General features: G+C 54.0%; 1 protein-coding gene across 3 annotated transcripts; it reads right to left on the bottom strand.

Annotated features, from left to right (window-relative positions):
- Positions 1 to 1,570: 1,570 nt before the first annotated feature.
- On the bottom strand, positions 1,571 to 14,894 carry BBS1 (Bardet-Biedl syndrome 1). Of its 3 annotated transcripts, none has more exons than XM_066610244.1 (17): positions 14,824 to 14,894; positions 12,574 to 12,650; positions 11,735 to 11,769; positions 9,725 to 10,025; positions 8,660 to 8,706; positions 8,005 to 8,043; positions 7,774 to 7,846; positions 7,296 to 7,427; positions 6,472 to 6,578; positions 6,087 to 6,207; positions 4,784 to 4,942; positions 4,364 to 4,433; positions 3,650 to 3,808; positions 3,338 to 3,471; positions 2,869 to 3,003; positions 2,245 to 2,331; positions 1,571 to 1,740 (listed from the first exon to the last, which is right to left on the bottom strand). In XM_066610244.1, exons 2-17 carry the CDS (start codon positions 12,622 to 12,624, stop codon positions 1,651 to 1,653), a joined length of 1,740 nt encoding a protein of 579 aa, XP_066466341.1. In that variant the 5' UTR covers positions 12,625 to 12,650; positions 14,824 to 14,894; the 3' UTR covers positions 1,571 to 1,650. The 3 variants fall into 3 exon arrangements, with proteins under 3 accessions (XP_066466341.1, XP_066466342.1, XP_066466343.1); XM_066610245.1 differs by lacking the exon at positions 14,824 to 14,894 and adding an exon at positions 13,545 to 13,604; XM_066610246.1 differs by lacking the exon at positions 14,824 to 14,894 and having other exon boundaries at positions 1,572 to 1,740; positions 9,725 to 9,997; positions 12,574 to 12,621.
- Positions 14,895 to 17,009: the final 2,115 nt, after the last annotated feature.

Below are 17,009 nucleotides of genomic sequence, written 5' to 3'. Positions count from 1 at the left end.
TGTCTCTCCACCTCCTTCAGTTGGCCTGGAAGAGCCGGAGGCAGCGGAACAATATGGACACTCAACCCTTGAAGCAATGAAATCGCCAGTTAAACACTTATTTTAAAACATTTCACTTAACATTTCTATGAAAAGCAGCATGTTTTGCCCCTGGGAAAATTCCTCTCAAACCAATTACTAATTAAAGACACCCCCTCCAATTTTCTCCCCCCCCCCCAGTAGCAAATTTTCTTGGTCATTCAACATGTAACAAAGGGATGCTACCAATCCCCACCCTCCCTAACCTCAGATTTGGGGTGCCTCTTACTTGGCAACCTTATTTTTTTAATTAAGAAGACTATTTAGGCACTGCTGTTCAACTAAAAGGCCACAAAGTGGTTGGCAGAGAAAATCAAACTTTGAGACTCTGGCCAAGCCACACCCCCCCCCCCAACCTTCAGCAGACCACTTTGGTCCCCCTGCACATGCCCTTGGCACTCTGCTTTGTCTCCTCTTTCTCTCCCTCCTGTTCAAAAGTGGGGGGCACAGCTGCCATGCCAGAAATAGCAGAACGGTACAGTGGATTGGCCACCCTGGCCGGCCTGCCTGGCTCTTGAAAGCTTGCCATCTCCCCAAGGGCCGCAAGAGCCGCTATGCTTGAAGGGCCTTCTTCCTGTCATTGGGTGAGACAGTCTGCTATCTGCCAACCATCTCTCCCTCCCCCCCATTTGCGTGGTTGCTCTTTCGCACCTTCGGAAAGCAGAGGTGTGAATGAGCACGATCCAGGCCTGACCACAGGCCTTGTGGTGTTCAGTTTCTTCTCTCGCCTATTTCTAAGTCTCCCTGGGTGAGGATTCAAGCGGAGAGAAGCAGAGCTGCAGATCTGGAGGAGGAGGAAGCAGCAGTAGTTGAAGTGTGAGGACTGAGCCCCAGAACATGTAACTCTCGGGGCCTCTGGGGGTGGACCACAAGAACCCTCCTTCAAAACCAGCTATCCACACAGCTGGGACTGGAAAGTGGGTCTCCTGGAAGAGGAGACGCGGCTTCCAGTTGGGCCCAAGACCCGTCTGTCTCTTTTTTGAAGAAAACCAACCCTGGGGTGACAGGAGGAAAGAGGTGAGAAGCTTCGCCTGCAACCAGATAGCCGTCCAAACGAAGCCTCATGAACATCTCATGTGCCCAGGATGTTATGTAGGGTTTCTGATGTTGGACTTAGACCTGGAGGATCCAGGTTCAAATCCCTGCTCAGCTACAAATCTCCCTGGCTTACTTTGGACCAGTCACTTTCTCTCCCAGCCTCACCCACCTTGCAGGGTTGTTGTGAGGACAAAAGGATGGAAGGAACTACATACACCACTGCCGGCCTGTGATGGTAACCGTAACCCAAGGGTCAGATTCAGTAGGAAGCAGCATCCTGGGTCTAGAATGGGAGGGAGGGGAAGAAAAAAAACCATCTGCCCCTCTTTCTATTTATTTTTATTATTTTGAGCTCCTTGGAGGAAGGGTGGTATAAAAATGTGAAAAATTAATAAATAAAATGAGTGCTGCACAGACAGAACCGCAGCACAACCCCAAACACCCAACTAGAGAGAAAGACACACACAGCACAGCCAGAAATAAATAGGATTTATTGCACCAGACCACTAGCCCTTCTCTCTCTCTCCCCAGTTTCTACCCCGACATCACCAAGCCTTCGCTCACAGGCATATTGATATGAACCGAGAGCAACGGGTCTCGCAGCCCCTCCCGCAGCACAAACACCTGCAACACAAAGCACAGACCGTGGGGGCTCCCTCCATATAGGTGGGGGCTTTTTTTAGACAGCAGGGCCATTTGAGGCAAAGCCCCCTAAGACAGACTAACAACTGCAGCCACCTCGGAGTGTGGCTGAAGGACTGAGTACTTGCACAGAGAGCTGGGAGCAAAGTGCAGAGGATGTGACCCCTCAAGCACCTCCAGCAGGAGCATCTGAGAGGCCAAGGGGTTGTGGGCCTCTGGGGTGGCAAAGAGGGCACCACACAGCTCCCAGTTCAGCCCCGGCATCAGTCTGCCCTCCTCGTCCCGTGGCCCCTGTGATTTCTTGCCCCACCACAAGAAGATGTCCACAGCACTTCTGGGCCCAGGCTTCCCCAAGAGCAACAGCCAAAATCTCCAAAATCCCCACTGCTGGGATAGCTGTGAAAAATGGCAGTGGGGCGGTGGGGGGGGGGAAGCAGGAGGCAGACCTGTTTGGAGTGGGGGAAATACACGCGTTGAAACACCCACCTTGATCACGTCCGATATGGCTTTGTCGCTGAGACACTCCACAAAGGTCGACAGTGGGTAGTTCAGCCCCGGGACCAACATGGGAGCCTGAAGGGGAGCGGGAAGTCAAGGGAGTGCTTAGCACCAGCAAGGAGGGGCTAGAAAGCGGGCGCAGAGCCCTAAGGAGGAAGGCAGGGGACGTGGGAAAGCAGCTGGAATGCTCAGAAAGCCCTGAAGGAGCTGCCATGCCTGACGCAGAGCTCGCCAACCATTTGCGGGTCCAGCCTCAGCGAACCCCACTCCTGTCACCAGAAGCAGCAGGCTGCGCTCAGCGGCGAACCACTCGCCCGACAGGGTCTGCCCCCTGCTTCCCCGAACAGCGCCTCTTCTGCAGTGCCAGGGCAGCTGCCCGCTGTGCTCCACTGCCCTGGCTCCCTGCAGGGCTGAGGGACCGAGGGGCACCCGCCACGTCGCAAAGTGGAGCTGGCCGAAAAGCACAGGCCCGGCTCCTTCCTGATGCTCAGCACAGGACGGACGGACACCCCGACGCAAGTTAACTGAGAACCGAGTCCCAGACGGAAGATCTGGAACGCTGCAGGAGGAAGACCACGTGTGGGGAAGGGGGGAGGCCGGAGGCACCCGTACCTTGAAGAAAGGACGCTCAACGGAGTAGAAGTTCTCATCGTACTCAAAGTTGATGAGGAGCCCAATGATGGCGCGGGTGGCCGAGGCATTCTGGAGGTGCAGGATCACCTTGAAGGTGGGGCCCATGCCCTGGACCTGCAACGGGGGGCGACACTGTGAGGAGGGGTGCAGAAGCCAAGCCAGGGAGACCAAAGGGAGCAGGGAGAGTCCTAGCAAAGCCTCAGCACTCCTGCCCTGGGGCTTTTGCCCCCAGACCTCCAAGTCTGAACCTTGTTACCCCTCAAGGAGCCTCACCCCCCACCCCTGCCTCCAGTCTCTTCTCTTGGTGAGCTGCCACACCTCACTCGGATAGCCAAACTCCACCACACTCGTTTTCCCAATGGAGCTCTCATCAGAGAGGGCTGGAAGGGCACCAGTCAGCACCCGCCGGTGGCCACGAGCCTCCCCTCCCACTCGCCCTGCCCCTCACCACAGCGTTCATCTTCAGAGGCTCCTGCAGCGACTCCGAGACAGGGGCCTGGTTGCACTCCAGCACCTGGGCATAGGCGCGAGCAGCCGTGAGGCGGATACGATTCAGGTCCCTCTGGAAGACCTGGTGCATGGCTGGATGGACACACACAAACCAGGGCGGATCACCAGGCACTCCACGCTCGGGGAGCCCTCCCAAACAAGAACCACATGACCACCCCCCATCTCAGAAAGCTGCCCTGGCCCAGCTGAGGGCAACTCTCCAGGCCACCTGGCTCACACTCCGGGCTGGAGCCAACTTCTGGCGACTCACCCACTCCACTCTCTCGCTCCCGGAGTGTCTGGTCCACGTACAGCTGGGTCTTCTTGGGGAGGCTGAGCTTGATGCTCTGGGCAACAGGGGCGCCAACAAAGATGTTGCCCCCGTCGAATGTTGCAGTGCGCTTTAAGATCTTCACAATAAGGCCGCCGCCTGGGAGGAGGATTGGGATCAGAAGGGGAGGGTGTGGAGGAGGGAGAGGGGGTCCCAGGGCAGGCACCAGGCAAGGAGGTCTCTGCAGCACCCCTCCCCTCCTGCAACCAGCACTGAGCGTTCAGGGGGCGGCCCCTCTGAGAGGCATGGGCCTTGGCCAGTGCCCATCTGGCCAAAGGGGGAGACACCAGCAATGATGGCACCCCCACAAGTCCCAGTCCTATAGTCATATCCCCACGAAGTCTACTGAAGTGAGGGCAGTGCTGGCTGTGGACTCCTGGGAAGTGGTGGTGACCGGTGTTGGGAGTCTCAAGGGTGCTAGGGGAGGGTTCAGTGGCTTTGCGTGCAGACTCCAGGCTCAATCCCCGGCATCATTTCCAGGAAGGGCTGGACTGTGACTGAAACCCACCACCCCTTCCGACACCTCCTGCCCCCAAATTTTGACCAAACATGTTTTCAAAAGAACTTCGGGTTTTCCCAAATGACATCCTGTCCTGTTTCCAGAGACATCTGGCCACCCACCGTTTAAGACAGTCGCCATCACGAGGCTCTTACCTTTTGTGGTCATGACAAGGGTATTGTCCTCCCGCCCGTAGCGGCCAAAGCAGATGCTGGTGACCACATCCTGAGAGAGAGAGAGAGAGAGAGAGAGAGAGAGAGAGAGAGTTTTGTTCAGAGAGGAAATGGAAGAGATGCAGTAGAGGATCCTTTTCTGTGGCCACATCTCCGTCTCTTATACATTTCTTTTTTTAAGATATTCCTGTCCCACTTTTTCTGGTTGTACATAGCAGGTCACAACCAAAACGAAGACAACCATTTCAAACAATTCTGAGCATTAGAGTAACACCTCCCTCTACAGGACTGGATGGGAACTGGTTCTTCCTCCACCAGCTCCCTTCCCAGCCCACTGGAATGCCCCCCGGCCAGCTCCAAACTTCTGCCCCAGGCACCCTCCCACTCCCCACTGCATCTCACCTGTGTTTGGATGATGTCGACAAGGTTTTTGTCCCGGTACACATGTACCTCCACATTGGCCAAGGCCACCAGCACGGCCTGGAAGCCCCGGGATTTCTGGTCCATGAGGCTCAAAGCTGTTGGTGGGGCCGGCAGCTGGACCGTCCAGAGCTTCTTTCCCTGTCATGAGAACATGCTCACCTAAGAACGTGCCAGCATCGCTGCTCAGCCCTGCCTCCCAACAGACTTCTCAGCTGGCAAAACTTTGTTCTGCCAGACTGCAGTTCCTTGGACCAGAAATCTCTCCTTCCCAAACAAGAAATATGCAAATCAATGAAAATAACATTAACACCATGAAATAATTCAGCAATTATTCACAAAAGCCAGAGTTGGGAGTAGGAAAAACAATCTCAGTGGGGAAAATCACCCCAAAGGATACCCCTGGCAAACATTTCAAAGTCTTAGGTGTGCAAAGTATGTCAAAGAAGGGGCTGGGTGAACCTCCAGGGATAGGGGGAAACTGAAACTGAAAAGATTCTGCGCAATGCTTATCTGCAACCCCCTCCCCAAGCAAACCCTTGAAAGTAAGGGACACACAAAACAGGGCTTCTGAAGATGGAACAAGGGCAGTTTCATGTGGGGAGAGAGGATTCTTCAAAGTGCCAGTCCCAAGCCATTAAGGGCTGTAAAGAGGACACAACCTCCACCTTGAATCAAGTCCAGAAACAGGGGACGCTTCCGAGAGCTTTCCAAGGGAAGCTCCATATAGACTGTGTGACAGGAACCCCAGACAGGAATTGCAGCAGAATTGAGATAGCAACGTTGCCACCTGCAGCCAGTTTTTTGTTTTTTTAACGCACACCAGAGACAGCACTCTCTGTGGGGACACCCTATACATTAGGCCCCCTGTTGCAGGAGATCAGACTAGCTCCCTCTCTGCCTGGGTCCTGAAGGCAGCTAAAAACTTTTTTTTCCCTTTTGGCTCTGGAGGCCAAGCAGTATTTCCCACTGCCACTATTTTAATCTGTTATCTCCATGTTGTTCTGCCACATAGTGGCCTGTGGCCTTCACCATACCACTGCATTTAAGACGCTGCTAGCGGCCTGGAGGAGTGTCTTCCCTTTGACGTGGAAACGGGGGCTATGCATATTTTAACATTAAACTGACAGATGCCTCAAGCCCTGTCTGGTTAGCACAAGTGAACCTGGGAGTTCTAGGCTGCAGGTGGGCCCAGATCCAAATTTTAAATAAAAGCCTGGGACCCAAGGATTAAACTCCCCTCCTCGTGAGCACATGACCCCCCCCTCCGCACCCCAAATGCAACCTTTTGTGTATAGGCTCGCAGCGTCTCATCGGAACAAGCGGTCACAATGTTCTTCTGGACCCAGATCAAACCCACAGAATGAGAGCTGAGCTCAATGCAGTATTTTGGCCGCTTTGAGTCCCTGCATGGAAAAGAGAGAGAAAGGTGCGCACAGATCAGCCCCGGGACAGTCCTTGCCGCTGCAAAAGAACTTAGAATGCAGCTGTGGGTCAGAGTTGGCCCCGAACAATTTGGCACCCAAGGCCAGACATCCAGGCAGGAGGCAGGCATCCGTTTTCCCTCCCAGTTGGGAGGTGCCCCTGCAAACCCTGCGTCTGAAATCAGCAAAATTAAGAACCCAAGCAGTTCCCCACCCTCCCCACTGCCTCCTGCCCTCCCTCAGCACCTGCGGAGGACATAGATGCAGCCGTTCCGGCAGGCCACGGTGAGACGGTACTCCACATCAAACTGCCCCGTGACATCCAGGAAGGCCGGCACGCTCGGCAACACCATCTGTCGTGGGGAACAAGAGAGACTGCTGGTGAGGACAGAAGCCAAGGCTAAGCGCCAGATGGGGCAAGGGAAGAGCTATTTATCCAGGCAAGCTGCTGAGGTGGGGTTGGAGGTTCATGACTGGGCAGCATGAGGGCTCCCATTTTGGTCTAAGCAAAGCCCCCTACTCTGGCAGCCCTGAGGGTCCTTACTCAAAACTGGGCTTCTGAACACCACGCTACGACGCACAGGCCAAGAGTAACATTGACGGGGCTGTTCCTTTTCTTAATTCTCCAAACAACCCCGGAGAGCAGCAGTCCGCAAACTGACAGGGGTCACTTTGCCCACCCTTCATGGCAGCCTCTTCTGGGCACCACCACCTTGGATCACAGCAGATCTCGCACGAGTTTCCACCACGGTGGTAACACTTGGAAATGCCGGAAGAAGAGGACACCAGGGACATCCTGTGGCAAACCTGTGAGTCTGCCATGGCATTCTGAAGTGCTGCAGCACAGTTTGGGTCTTAGACGTAACGAGGCTGACAGCGGTCACCTAGTCAATTTCACAGAGGAACTGAATTTCGTGGCTGGACAAGCAAAGGCCAGGAACACAGGACTGATTACCATCTTAGCACCAAGGGCTATGAGACACACACAAGAAAAAAATCAATCACTGTCAGGGGGTCAGATTGGATCTGCCAGCTTTGGAGCAGCACAGAGCAATTCTTCTCAGCCTGACCTTTGCCAGGACAGTGAAGGCCTCGGGATCCAAGACCAGGATCTCGGCGCTCTCCATTCCAATCACCAGGCAGCTGATGGCATCTTCGTCCACCATGTTCTTCTTCAGAGTAGCCATGCAGGTGATCACTGTCTGAAAGACAGAAGGGGGAGAGACTCTTAGCACCAAAGAGTCCACAACAAAGGAGAGCTCCCCAGATAAGTAAAATCAAGTAGATCCATGTCGACATTCCTTTTGACCAAAAAACAGCAAAACTGCAGCTTGACAACCCAGATGGGGAGCTCTGCTGCATCATGTGACAACCACAAGATGGGCAGGGCTCGGAATCCAGAGCCCTCATACCAGTGTTGCCTCAGCACAAGGTACCACTTTGGCTTTGTAGATTGTTTAGAATAGATCACTGGTTCTCAGTTCCTGGTCTGTGGAACACAGCTGGTCTGCAAGACTCTGAGAAGATCTCAGGGCTTGGAAAACACACCTGGCGCTTCAGAGGCAAAAGTTTGTGCTGGTCCAAGAATGAGTCCATTTCAGGGGGATCGAGGGCCAAGAACCTATGGAGAGAGGGAAAGGAGTTAGGGGAGGACAGGTCCCACCCCACAACTGCGGACAGCGATGACATCTTTAGCCATCCTCCAAGGGGGAGAGGCTGAAGGAATGACCACCACCCATATTGGACCTGGAATTTGAGGGTCTGTGTCAAATAACTCACATCAAAGACTTCACCGACAATGGAACAACTGATTTTTCCCTGCAAGAGATGAAGATAAAATAAGTCAAAACAGAAAGACCAAGGCAGCAATCCTAACCACACTTTCCTGAGAGTAAGCCCCACTGAACAAAACAGAACTTACTTCTGAGTAGACCTGGTCTGGATTGTGTCCTACGTCTGGACTTCAGTCAGACCTGTTTTCAAGTCACGCCAATGTGGTGCAGCAAACAGTATCAGACCTGAAGAGGCCTGGGTTCAAGCCAGAGTCTCACAAGCGAACCTTGGACAAAGTGGCTCCCTCTTAACCCTGATCTCTCAAAATAGTCTCATGGCACCCTCATGACGTGGATGTTTATTTCATGGGTCATCTGGTGAAGTGGACTGCAGTTTAAGGAAGCTTAAAGGAGAGCGATTACGTGGAACACGGCTACTCAAATAATCTGGGAATCCTTAATGGATTGCCTTCCTTTGGACCACAGGGCGGAATAATTCTTAACCTAAAGGTTAAGTATGGGAGGACACTCAGAGTAAACTAAATCACATGAAACACGCTTCTGTTGGGAGGATTCTGGATTAATGAAGGTGGCCTGACCTTGCATATGTGGCACCCCACCCGAGACACATAGTGAACCAGCCCAAATCCTGAGACCCTCACCGGATCTCCTCCAGCATCTCTTTCAGCACCAAGGGGTCAGCCTGATCCTATGGAGACAGGAGAGGAGAGTTAGCAGCAGCAGCTTCTTACCAACTGGACTGGAGAACCTGCTGGAGGATCCAAGAAGCCTCGGCACTGGAGACAGGAGAACTACCAGGGAGACATCAGGGGGTGGGGGGAGTGAGCAGATCAATCTTCTTCTTACTTGCAAGTGCCACTTTTCTAAGCACCACCTTTTCCAGATCCGAACACTCCCATTTCTTTACCCTGGGTGTAATTAACCTGGGAAAAACCCTGCCACAGGTATGGTGATGGCACCTGAAGGCCTAGAGATGCTTTAACAGGGGATTGGACAGATTTATACAGAAAAAGCCCATGTTACAAGCCATGATGGGTATGCACAACCTCCTGGTTTTAGGAGTAGGTCAGAAACAAGGGACTGGCAAACAGAATGCAGGTATCTTGTTGTCCTGTGTGCTCCCAGAAGCATCTAGAGGGGCCAATATGAGGTACAGGAAGTTGGACTAGATGGACCAGATCCAGCAGGGCTTTTTATGAGAGATGGCAGCTGCATTCAGGATCAGGAACCTTGTCCCACTGTTGGGGCTTTGTGCTGCACCCTCCTTCCCTCAACCTGTGCTGCATTTGAAGGGCCAGGCAGCAGCACAGCCATAGGATGCCCTGCTGCCCCAGCCAACTTCACTTCCAGTGGGGTCAGGAAAGTGCCATGTTCTCACCAAGGATCACCTGCCGCACAGTGAAGGACCACAAGCTGAAAAGCAGTGGCCAGAAGCTGCTAAGGTCAGGGGCAAGAATGAGTGGACCTTCAAGGAGGAGGAATTTCTCCTCTTTGAAGTCCTTCTTCGGGATTTATGTCCAAGCCTCTCCTCACCTGATTGTTACCCCAACTCTTCTGTGCCACACCCCACACCTTCATTTCTAAAAGAAGAGATTCCAGGTCCACAGATTTCCTAGCAAGTGACACCCCACGCCAAGGGACCCCACGCCCCTGGGTTTCCAACCAGCGACAAACTGCCAGTGAAGGCCCGTATACGCTCTCCTCACCTCTTTAGCCTGCTCCCAAACACCCTCCTCCAATGGGTTGATTTCCAGGGGGGGCAGTGTGAATTTGAAGTAGGGTCTCAGGTTCTTGTACACGTAGATAAAAGGCCCAGAGGCCACAGCCACGGCCGGCGTGCGGGGCTCATGCTGCTCCATCAGGAAGGCGACCACACTAGCAGGCAAGTCTGGAAGGGCATTCTCGCTCAGCAGGCCTGTGCCCTGGTACACCTTCAGCTTCATGTCGTGCCCTGCAGAGCCAAGGTCACCCACCACCAGCTGGGGAGACAAGGAGAGCCAGAAGTTCCTGTGGTCAGACACACACAAAACAAGGCAGACTGAGAGCACAGCCACAGAGCCTAGACTGCCAAAGCTGGGCACATGCATTCAAGTGTGGACAGTATAAAAAGCCCTGGCCAGCTGGGGAGGTGAAGGCTGGAATGGAGAGGCACCCCAGTGGTCACAGGTTCATGCAGGGGTATACTTGCGAGGGAGCGGAACAGAGCTCTGAACCTTCTCCTGCAGCAGGAGCAATGCTGTCACCACAAGAGCACCAGGTGCTGCTTCTGAAACTTGTTTTCAGAAGAAAAGGTGCATCAGGCTCAGCAGGAGGCAACCTGAGAAATGTGCCTAGGGGCACATGCAGATGTCTAGGCCCACGATTTCCAACCTCTCTCATTCCACGACACCCTGACAACAGCGTTGCTAGAATTGTCAAGGTACACTGCACTGCTGGTGCGGGGGGGGGGGGGCTCACATTCTCCAATGGCCATATTAATGACCCTCCCCAAACTCCCACAGCACACCTGCAGGCCATTCACAGCACGCCAACGTGCTGTGGCACAGTGGTTGAAAATCGCTGGTCTCAGACATCGTCTTTCCCAAGGGCTGCCCAAGAGACTATCTTAGAGATCGCCTGCTTCCGTACAATCCGGCTCGTCCTCTTAGGTCATCAAAGAAGGCCTTTTTACAAGTGCCGCCGCCTAAGGAGGTACGTGGGGCGGCGGCAAGAAATAGGGCCTTCTCAGTAGTGGCACCAACATTATGGAACTCCCTTCCCCTTGTCTTGAGAATGGCTCCCTCTCTTGAGACTTTTCCGCGAGGCCTGAAGACCCTTCTGTTTAAACAAGCCTTCTGAGTTCATGGCCTTTTAAACATCTTTTAATATTTTTTACAGGCCTGATTCCTTTATAATCTGCTGCTCTATGCTCTTTTTACCTGACTTTTTATCTGACTACTGTTTTTTATGATATCTGTCAATTTGTTAATATGTTTTTATCTTGTTTGTTATATTATGTTTTTCATCTGTTTTTAACCTGCTGTAAGCCGCCCTGGGTCCCTTTGGGGAGAAGGGTGGGGTATAAATAAAGTTATTATTATTATAATTATTATAATTATTATTTATAGCTCAGCTTACATTAAGCCCTTTCTGCCCAACGTTCTATATACGCAACAGGGACCAAACGCGTACCCCTGTCAGCCAGGCAAAATGGGTTAAGGTTACAAACCTCTGCAAATTTCCCTGGGAAGAAGTCCTACTGAATACAGCAGAGCTTCCTTATGAGGAAGCACGTAGAGGCACTCACTGTATCATATCATACCATTACTTCCATACCATTATTTCATGCCATGGTACCAGGGTGGTGGGGTGGCCAGTGGCACTGCTAGTGCCACTGTGGATAGGATTATAGTAATCCAGGAATATTTTTAATCCAATTCTTCAGTGTTTATTTGTTTTAAAGCTACTGCCGCTGACCTCAAGGGTTTGGAGTGACATCAGCTAGACCTTTAAATGAAGCAGAATAAGCAGAAATAAGTGGCAGAAGGAAGTGCTGAAAACAAAGAAACTTTTCCTTCTTCCTTTTATGGTCTCGATGAAGTGCAGCTGGGGTGTGTGTGCCACGACAAACGTTCACGTTTATTCAGACACCACTGAGTTCATGGGAGGGATGCAAATAGGTAGTACTTTGGTACCAAGCTCAAGAGGTATTCACGGGTGCAGCCAAGTCCGCTTACCTTGTATTCTCCATCTCCATGCAGGTCGGCCAGCGCTGGAACAGAAAGACAGCATCAGAAAGCACTTCTTTATGGCTAGGAGGCGGAGCTAATGGACCAAGCTTTCCCCAATTCCAGTGTCATCTCTGTCACAAAGTCATGAGCTGGCCTTAGGCAAGCTACTCCCTCTCAGCCTCAGTCTTCCCTATCTGCAATACGGGGATAATTCTAACAGGAGTTTTGTGAAGATTCCATCAAGCCAGGACAAGCAAGGTGCTTGGCACACCCAAAAGTGTTAAGGATTACTAAGTGTTATTTGAGCCTAGCACTACCAGCCTACCCTACCTGGCAAGGCTGCTGGGAAGATGGCAAGTGATGGGGAGGGGGATAGAAAAAGAAGCATGAACCCCACCTTGGAGGAAAAGCTTATTGGAGGAAGAGTCAGATAGAAACTCTTAACTCAGTTCACTCTGGAACATCACTCTCCTCTCCTCTCCTCTCCACATTCTCTTCTGCTCCATCTCCCTTTTTCTTTCCCAGCCCAGGGAGTGGACAGATGGAGCTGAGCTCCCCTCACTAACTGCTGCCTAAGGCAACCACCTCAGTTGGCATCATGGATGGGCCAGGCCTGGTGGCAATCCAGCTGCTGTACTCTAGAAAAGAGACACCCCTTGCAGGGAACTGCAAGCTGCATTTGCACGCAGCAGCAAACACGAAAGAGAAACCGATGTACTTTAGCATGAATGTTCATGGACTACAGTCCCCCAGCTGAAGCGGAATAAACTGGCAAGCTTTCAAGGCATCACCAGACTCCTTGCTGCTCTGGTCTGGGAGAGGCTGAGAAGAAAGTGCACACTTACCGACGCAGGAGGAAAATGTGTACAGGTTGGCGACCGGGTCGTAGTGGGCATCCAGCCATTTGGAATTGGCTTGCGAGCTGGCAGGCACGGCGGTAGTTTGAGAAAAGGTTGGGAGAACACACAGAAAGACAAATGGTGAGAGCTTGTAGGAGCCTTTTGGTCTAGAGTAGGGGTGCCCAAACCCCGGCCCTGGGGCCACTTGCGGCCCTCAAGGCCTCTCAATGCGGCCCTCAGGGAGCCCCCAGTCTCCAATGAGCCTCTGGCCCTCTGGAGATTTGTTGGAACACACACTGGCCTGACGCAACTGCTCTCAGTGTGAGGGCGACTGTTTGACCTCTTGTGTGAGCTGTGGGATGAGGGCTCCCTCCACTGCTTGTTGTTTCACGTCTGTGACGCAGTAGCGGCAGCAAAGGAAAGGCCAGCCTTGCTTTGTGCAAGGCCTTGAGCTACTGAAAGACCTTCATTCATATAAGTTCATCTTTAATATATTCATTTATGTAAACTTATGTAAATTTGTTCAAATTTTAAATGCAAATTATTCTCTTCCCTGGCCCCCAACACAGTGTCAGAGAGACAATGCAGCCCTCCTGCCAAAAACTTTGAACACGCCTGGTCTAGAGCAGTTTCTCAACATTTGTCCCCCACTGTACATGGTCCACTTATTCAAAGTACCATCAGAAGTAACTGGTGATGACATCGTTGCCAGCTACTTCTTGGTTGGAGGCCAGATGTGATGTATCAAACACCAGCAAGAGGCTCAGGGTGGACGGGATGGCTTTTTGGGGAACTGAAAAGCATGCTCTGGAGCTCTGCCCACCAAGCTCAGCCTTCTACCACTGTTTGTTGCGACATGTTCCTGGTCTCAGTGCCAGCGGCAGGGGTCTCGCAAGTACCACCAGGCACCACCGGTGCTGCCCATACAGGGGTCTGGGGTCCGGTGAGGACCACCAGGTGAGGACCACCAGACCCACCTCAGGCACCCCCGGTGCTGCCCATACAGGGGTCTGGGGTCCGGTGAGGACCACCAGGTGAGGACCGCCAGACCCACCTCAGGCACCCCCGGTGCTGCCCATACAGGGGTCTGGGGTCCGGTGAGGACCACCAGGTGAGGACCGCCAGACCCACCTCAGGCACCCCCGGTGCTGCCCATACAGGGGTCTGGGGTCCGGTGAGGACCACCAGGTGAGGACCGCCAGACCCACCTCAGGCACCCCCGGTGCTGCCCATACAGGGGTCTGGGGTCCGGTGAGGACCACCAGGTGAGGACCGCCAGGCCCCACCTCAGGCACCCCCGGTGCTGCCCATACAGGGGTCCTGGGTCCAGTGAGGACCACCAGGTGAGGACCGCCAGACCCACCTCAGGCACCCCCGGTGCTGCCCATACAGGGGTCTGGGGTCCGGTGAGGACCACCAGGTGAGGACCGCCAGGCCCCACCTCAGGCACCCCCGGTGCTGCCCATACAGGGGTCTGGGGTCCGGTGAGGACCACCAGGTGAGGACCGCCAGGCCCCACCTCAGGCACCCCCAGTGCTGCCCATACAGGGGTCCTGGGTCCAGTGAGGACCACCAGGTGAGGACCGCCAGACCCACCTCAGGCACCCCCGGTGCTGCCCATACAGGGGTCTGGGGTCCGGTGAGGACCACCAGGTGAGGACCGCCAGGCCCCACCTCAGGCACCCCCGGTGCTGCCCATACAGGGGTCTGGGGTCCGGTGAGGACCACCAGGTGAGGACCGCCAGGCCCCACCTCAGGCACCCCCAGTGCTGCCCATACAGGGGTCTGGGGTCCGGTGAGGACCACCAGGTGAGGACCGCCAGGCCCCACCTCAGGCACCCCCGGTGCTGCCCATACAGGGGTCTGGGGTCCGGTGAGGACCACCAGGTGAGGACCGCCAGGCCCCACCTCAGGCACCCCCGGTGCTGCCCATACAGGGGTCCTGGGTCCAGTGAGGACCACCAGGTGAGGACCGCCAGACCCACCTCAGGCACCCCCGGTGCTGCCCATACAGGGGTCTGGGGTCCGGTGAGGACCACCAGGTGAGGACCGCCAGACCCACCTCAGGCACCCCCGGTGCTGCCCATACAGGGGTCCGGGGTCCAGCGAGGACCACCAGGTGAGGACCACCAGCTCGGGGGAGGGGGGAGGGGCCACGTCACAGGAGAGGACCCAGGAGTCCGAGTTCCAGCAGGGGGCGCCCGAGAGTCCCCTCCGCCCGCCCCGTCATCGTGGGGCGCCGCGTCCCGTCTTCACCTCTCCCCGCCGCTGCCGGAGGACGAGGAGCCCGCCGCCATTTTGGCCCGAGAGTCTGTTGCCATGGAAACCCCACGCCTGCCAATGGGGACGACGGGAAAAGGCGTCCCCCGGCAGGGCCGCGTGCAGCGCTCAAAGCCGTCCGGCCGGGAACCAGGCGCGCTCCAGACGGGCCCCCCGCCTGAGACGTCCTGGCCACAGGGAGGGAGGGAGTCATAAGAACATAAGAACATAAGAACAGCCCCACTGGATCAGGCCATAGGCCCATCTAGTCCAGCTTCCTGTATCTCACAGCGGCCCACCAAATGCCCCAGGGAGCACACCAGATAACAAGAGACCTCATCCTGGTGCCCTCCCCTACATCTGGCCTTCTGACTTAACCCATTCCTAAAATCAGGAGGTTGCGCATACACATCATGGCTTGTACCCCATAATGGATTTTTCCTCCAGAAACTTGTCCAATCCCCTTTTAAAGGCATCTAGGCTATACACCAGCACCACATCCTGTGGCAAGGAGTTCCACAGACCGACCACACGCTGAGTAAAGAAATATTTTCTTTTGTCTGTCCTAGCCCGCCCAACACTCAATTTTAGTGGATGTCCCCTGGTTCTGGTATTATGTGAGAGTGTAAAGAGCATCTCCCTATCCACTCTGTCCATCCCCTGCATAATTTTGTATGTCTCAATCATGTCCCCCCTCAAGCGTCTCTTTTCTAGGCTGAAGAGGCCCAAACGCCGTAGCCTTTCCTCATAAGGAAGGTGCCCCATCCCCGTAATCATCTTAGTCGCTCTCTTTTGCACCTTTTCCATTTCCACTATGTCTTTTTTGAGATGCGGCGACCAGAACTGGACACAATACTCCAGGTGTGGCCTTACCATAGATTTGTACAACGGCATTATAATACTAGCCGTTTTGTTCTCAATACCCTTCCTAATGATCCCAAGCATAGAATTGGCCTTCTTCACTGCCGCCGCTCTTGGGTCGACACTTTCATCGACCTGTCCACCACCACCCCAAGATCTCTCTCCTGATCTGTCACAGACAGCTCAGAACCCATCAGCCTATATGTAAAGTTTTGATTTTTTGTCCCAATGTGCATGACTTTACACTTACTGACATTGAAGCGCATCTGCCATTTTGCTGCCCATTCTGCCAGTCTGGAGAGATCCTTCTGGAGCTCCTCACAATCACTTCTGGTCTTTACCACTCGGAAAAGTTTGGTGTCGTCTGCAAACTTAGCCACTTCACTGCTCAACCCTGTCTCCAGGTCATTTATGAAGAGGTTGAAAAGCACCGGTCCCAGGACAGATCCTAAGATCCAGTCTGGGAAGGGTCACGTGTCTCCTGGACAGGGAGGTGCTGTGGGGGGAGGCAGGTGAGGCAGAGCTTCCCCATCAAGCACCCACCAGCAGCGGTGACTTTTCAAAGGACTCCGGTGGGGAGGCTCTGCCTCACCTCACATGGTCTCACCTCACACAGCAGCAGCACTTTTTGAAGGACTCCAGTGGGGAGGCTCTGCCTCACTTGACTCCCCACCCACCACAGGTCCCTGCTTTGGGTCCCCCTTGCTCAGTCTTGGCAGCTTCACCCCAGGCTGCAGGGCAAAGGTTTTTCCCAGCCCTACCTGGAGATGCTGCCAAGGGCTAAGCCTGGACCCTTTGCCACTCACAGCGAGGGCTGGACCACTGCATAAGAGCCCTTTAGCAGTCATTCTTTGCAGCTTATGCCGGAGATGCCCCCTCTGCCCTCACCTGCAATTCTTTTTTAAATTACCTGTGCTTACCTACACCAGCACCACTTCATGGCCCCATCCCAGAAGGCATGAGGCTCGTGGCTCTTGCACTCCTGGCTGTGATACAGGCAGACCACTTGGGAAATAAGCTTCCCAGTCCAAGCTGTTGCTTGCCCTCACACCCAACCACCTTCTCAGGACGCATAGCAGCTAAAGGTAGTACTGCCACCCCAAAGGAGCCACTCTGTAGCATGGCAGAAAGACTGCAAACAGGCAGGGTAGCACTCCGTTCTGTACTTGTTCCGAAGGACTCTGTCCTCATCCTTTGTTTAATACGTACTGCAGCAAGAATAGGCAGTTTATGCATACCCAGAAACACTCAGCCTTCACTGCCAGGAGAGTCATAAACTACTTTTTCCCTCTCACTCCTGCAGCCAAAGTGTGTTGCTTTAT

Source organism: Tiliqua scincoides, chromosome 15, assembly GCF_035046505.1.
Source record: "Tiliqua scincoides isolate rTilSci1 chromosome 15, rTilSci1.hap2, whole genome shotgun sequence".
Lineage (NCBI taxonomy): Eukaryota > Metazoa > Chordata > Lepidosauria > Squamata > Scincidae > Tiliqua > Tiliqua scincoides.
Note: the sequence above shows the minus strand (reverse complement) of the source record. Positions and strands in the feature narration are given on the sequence as shown.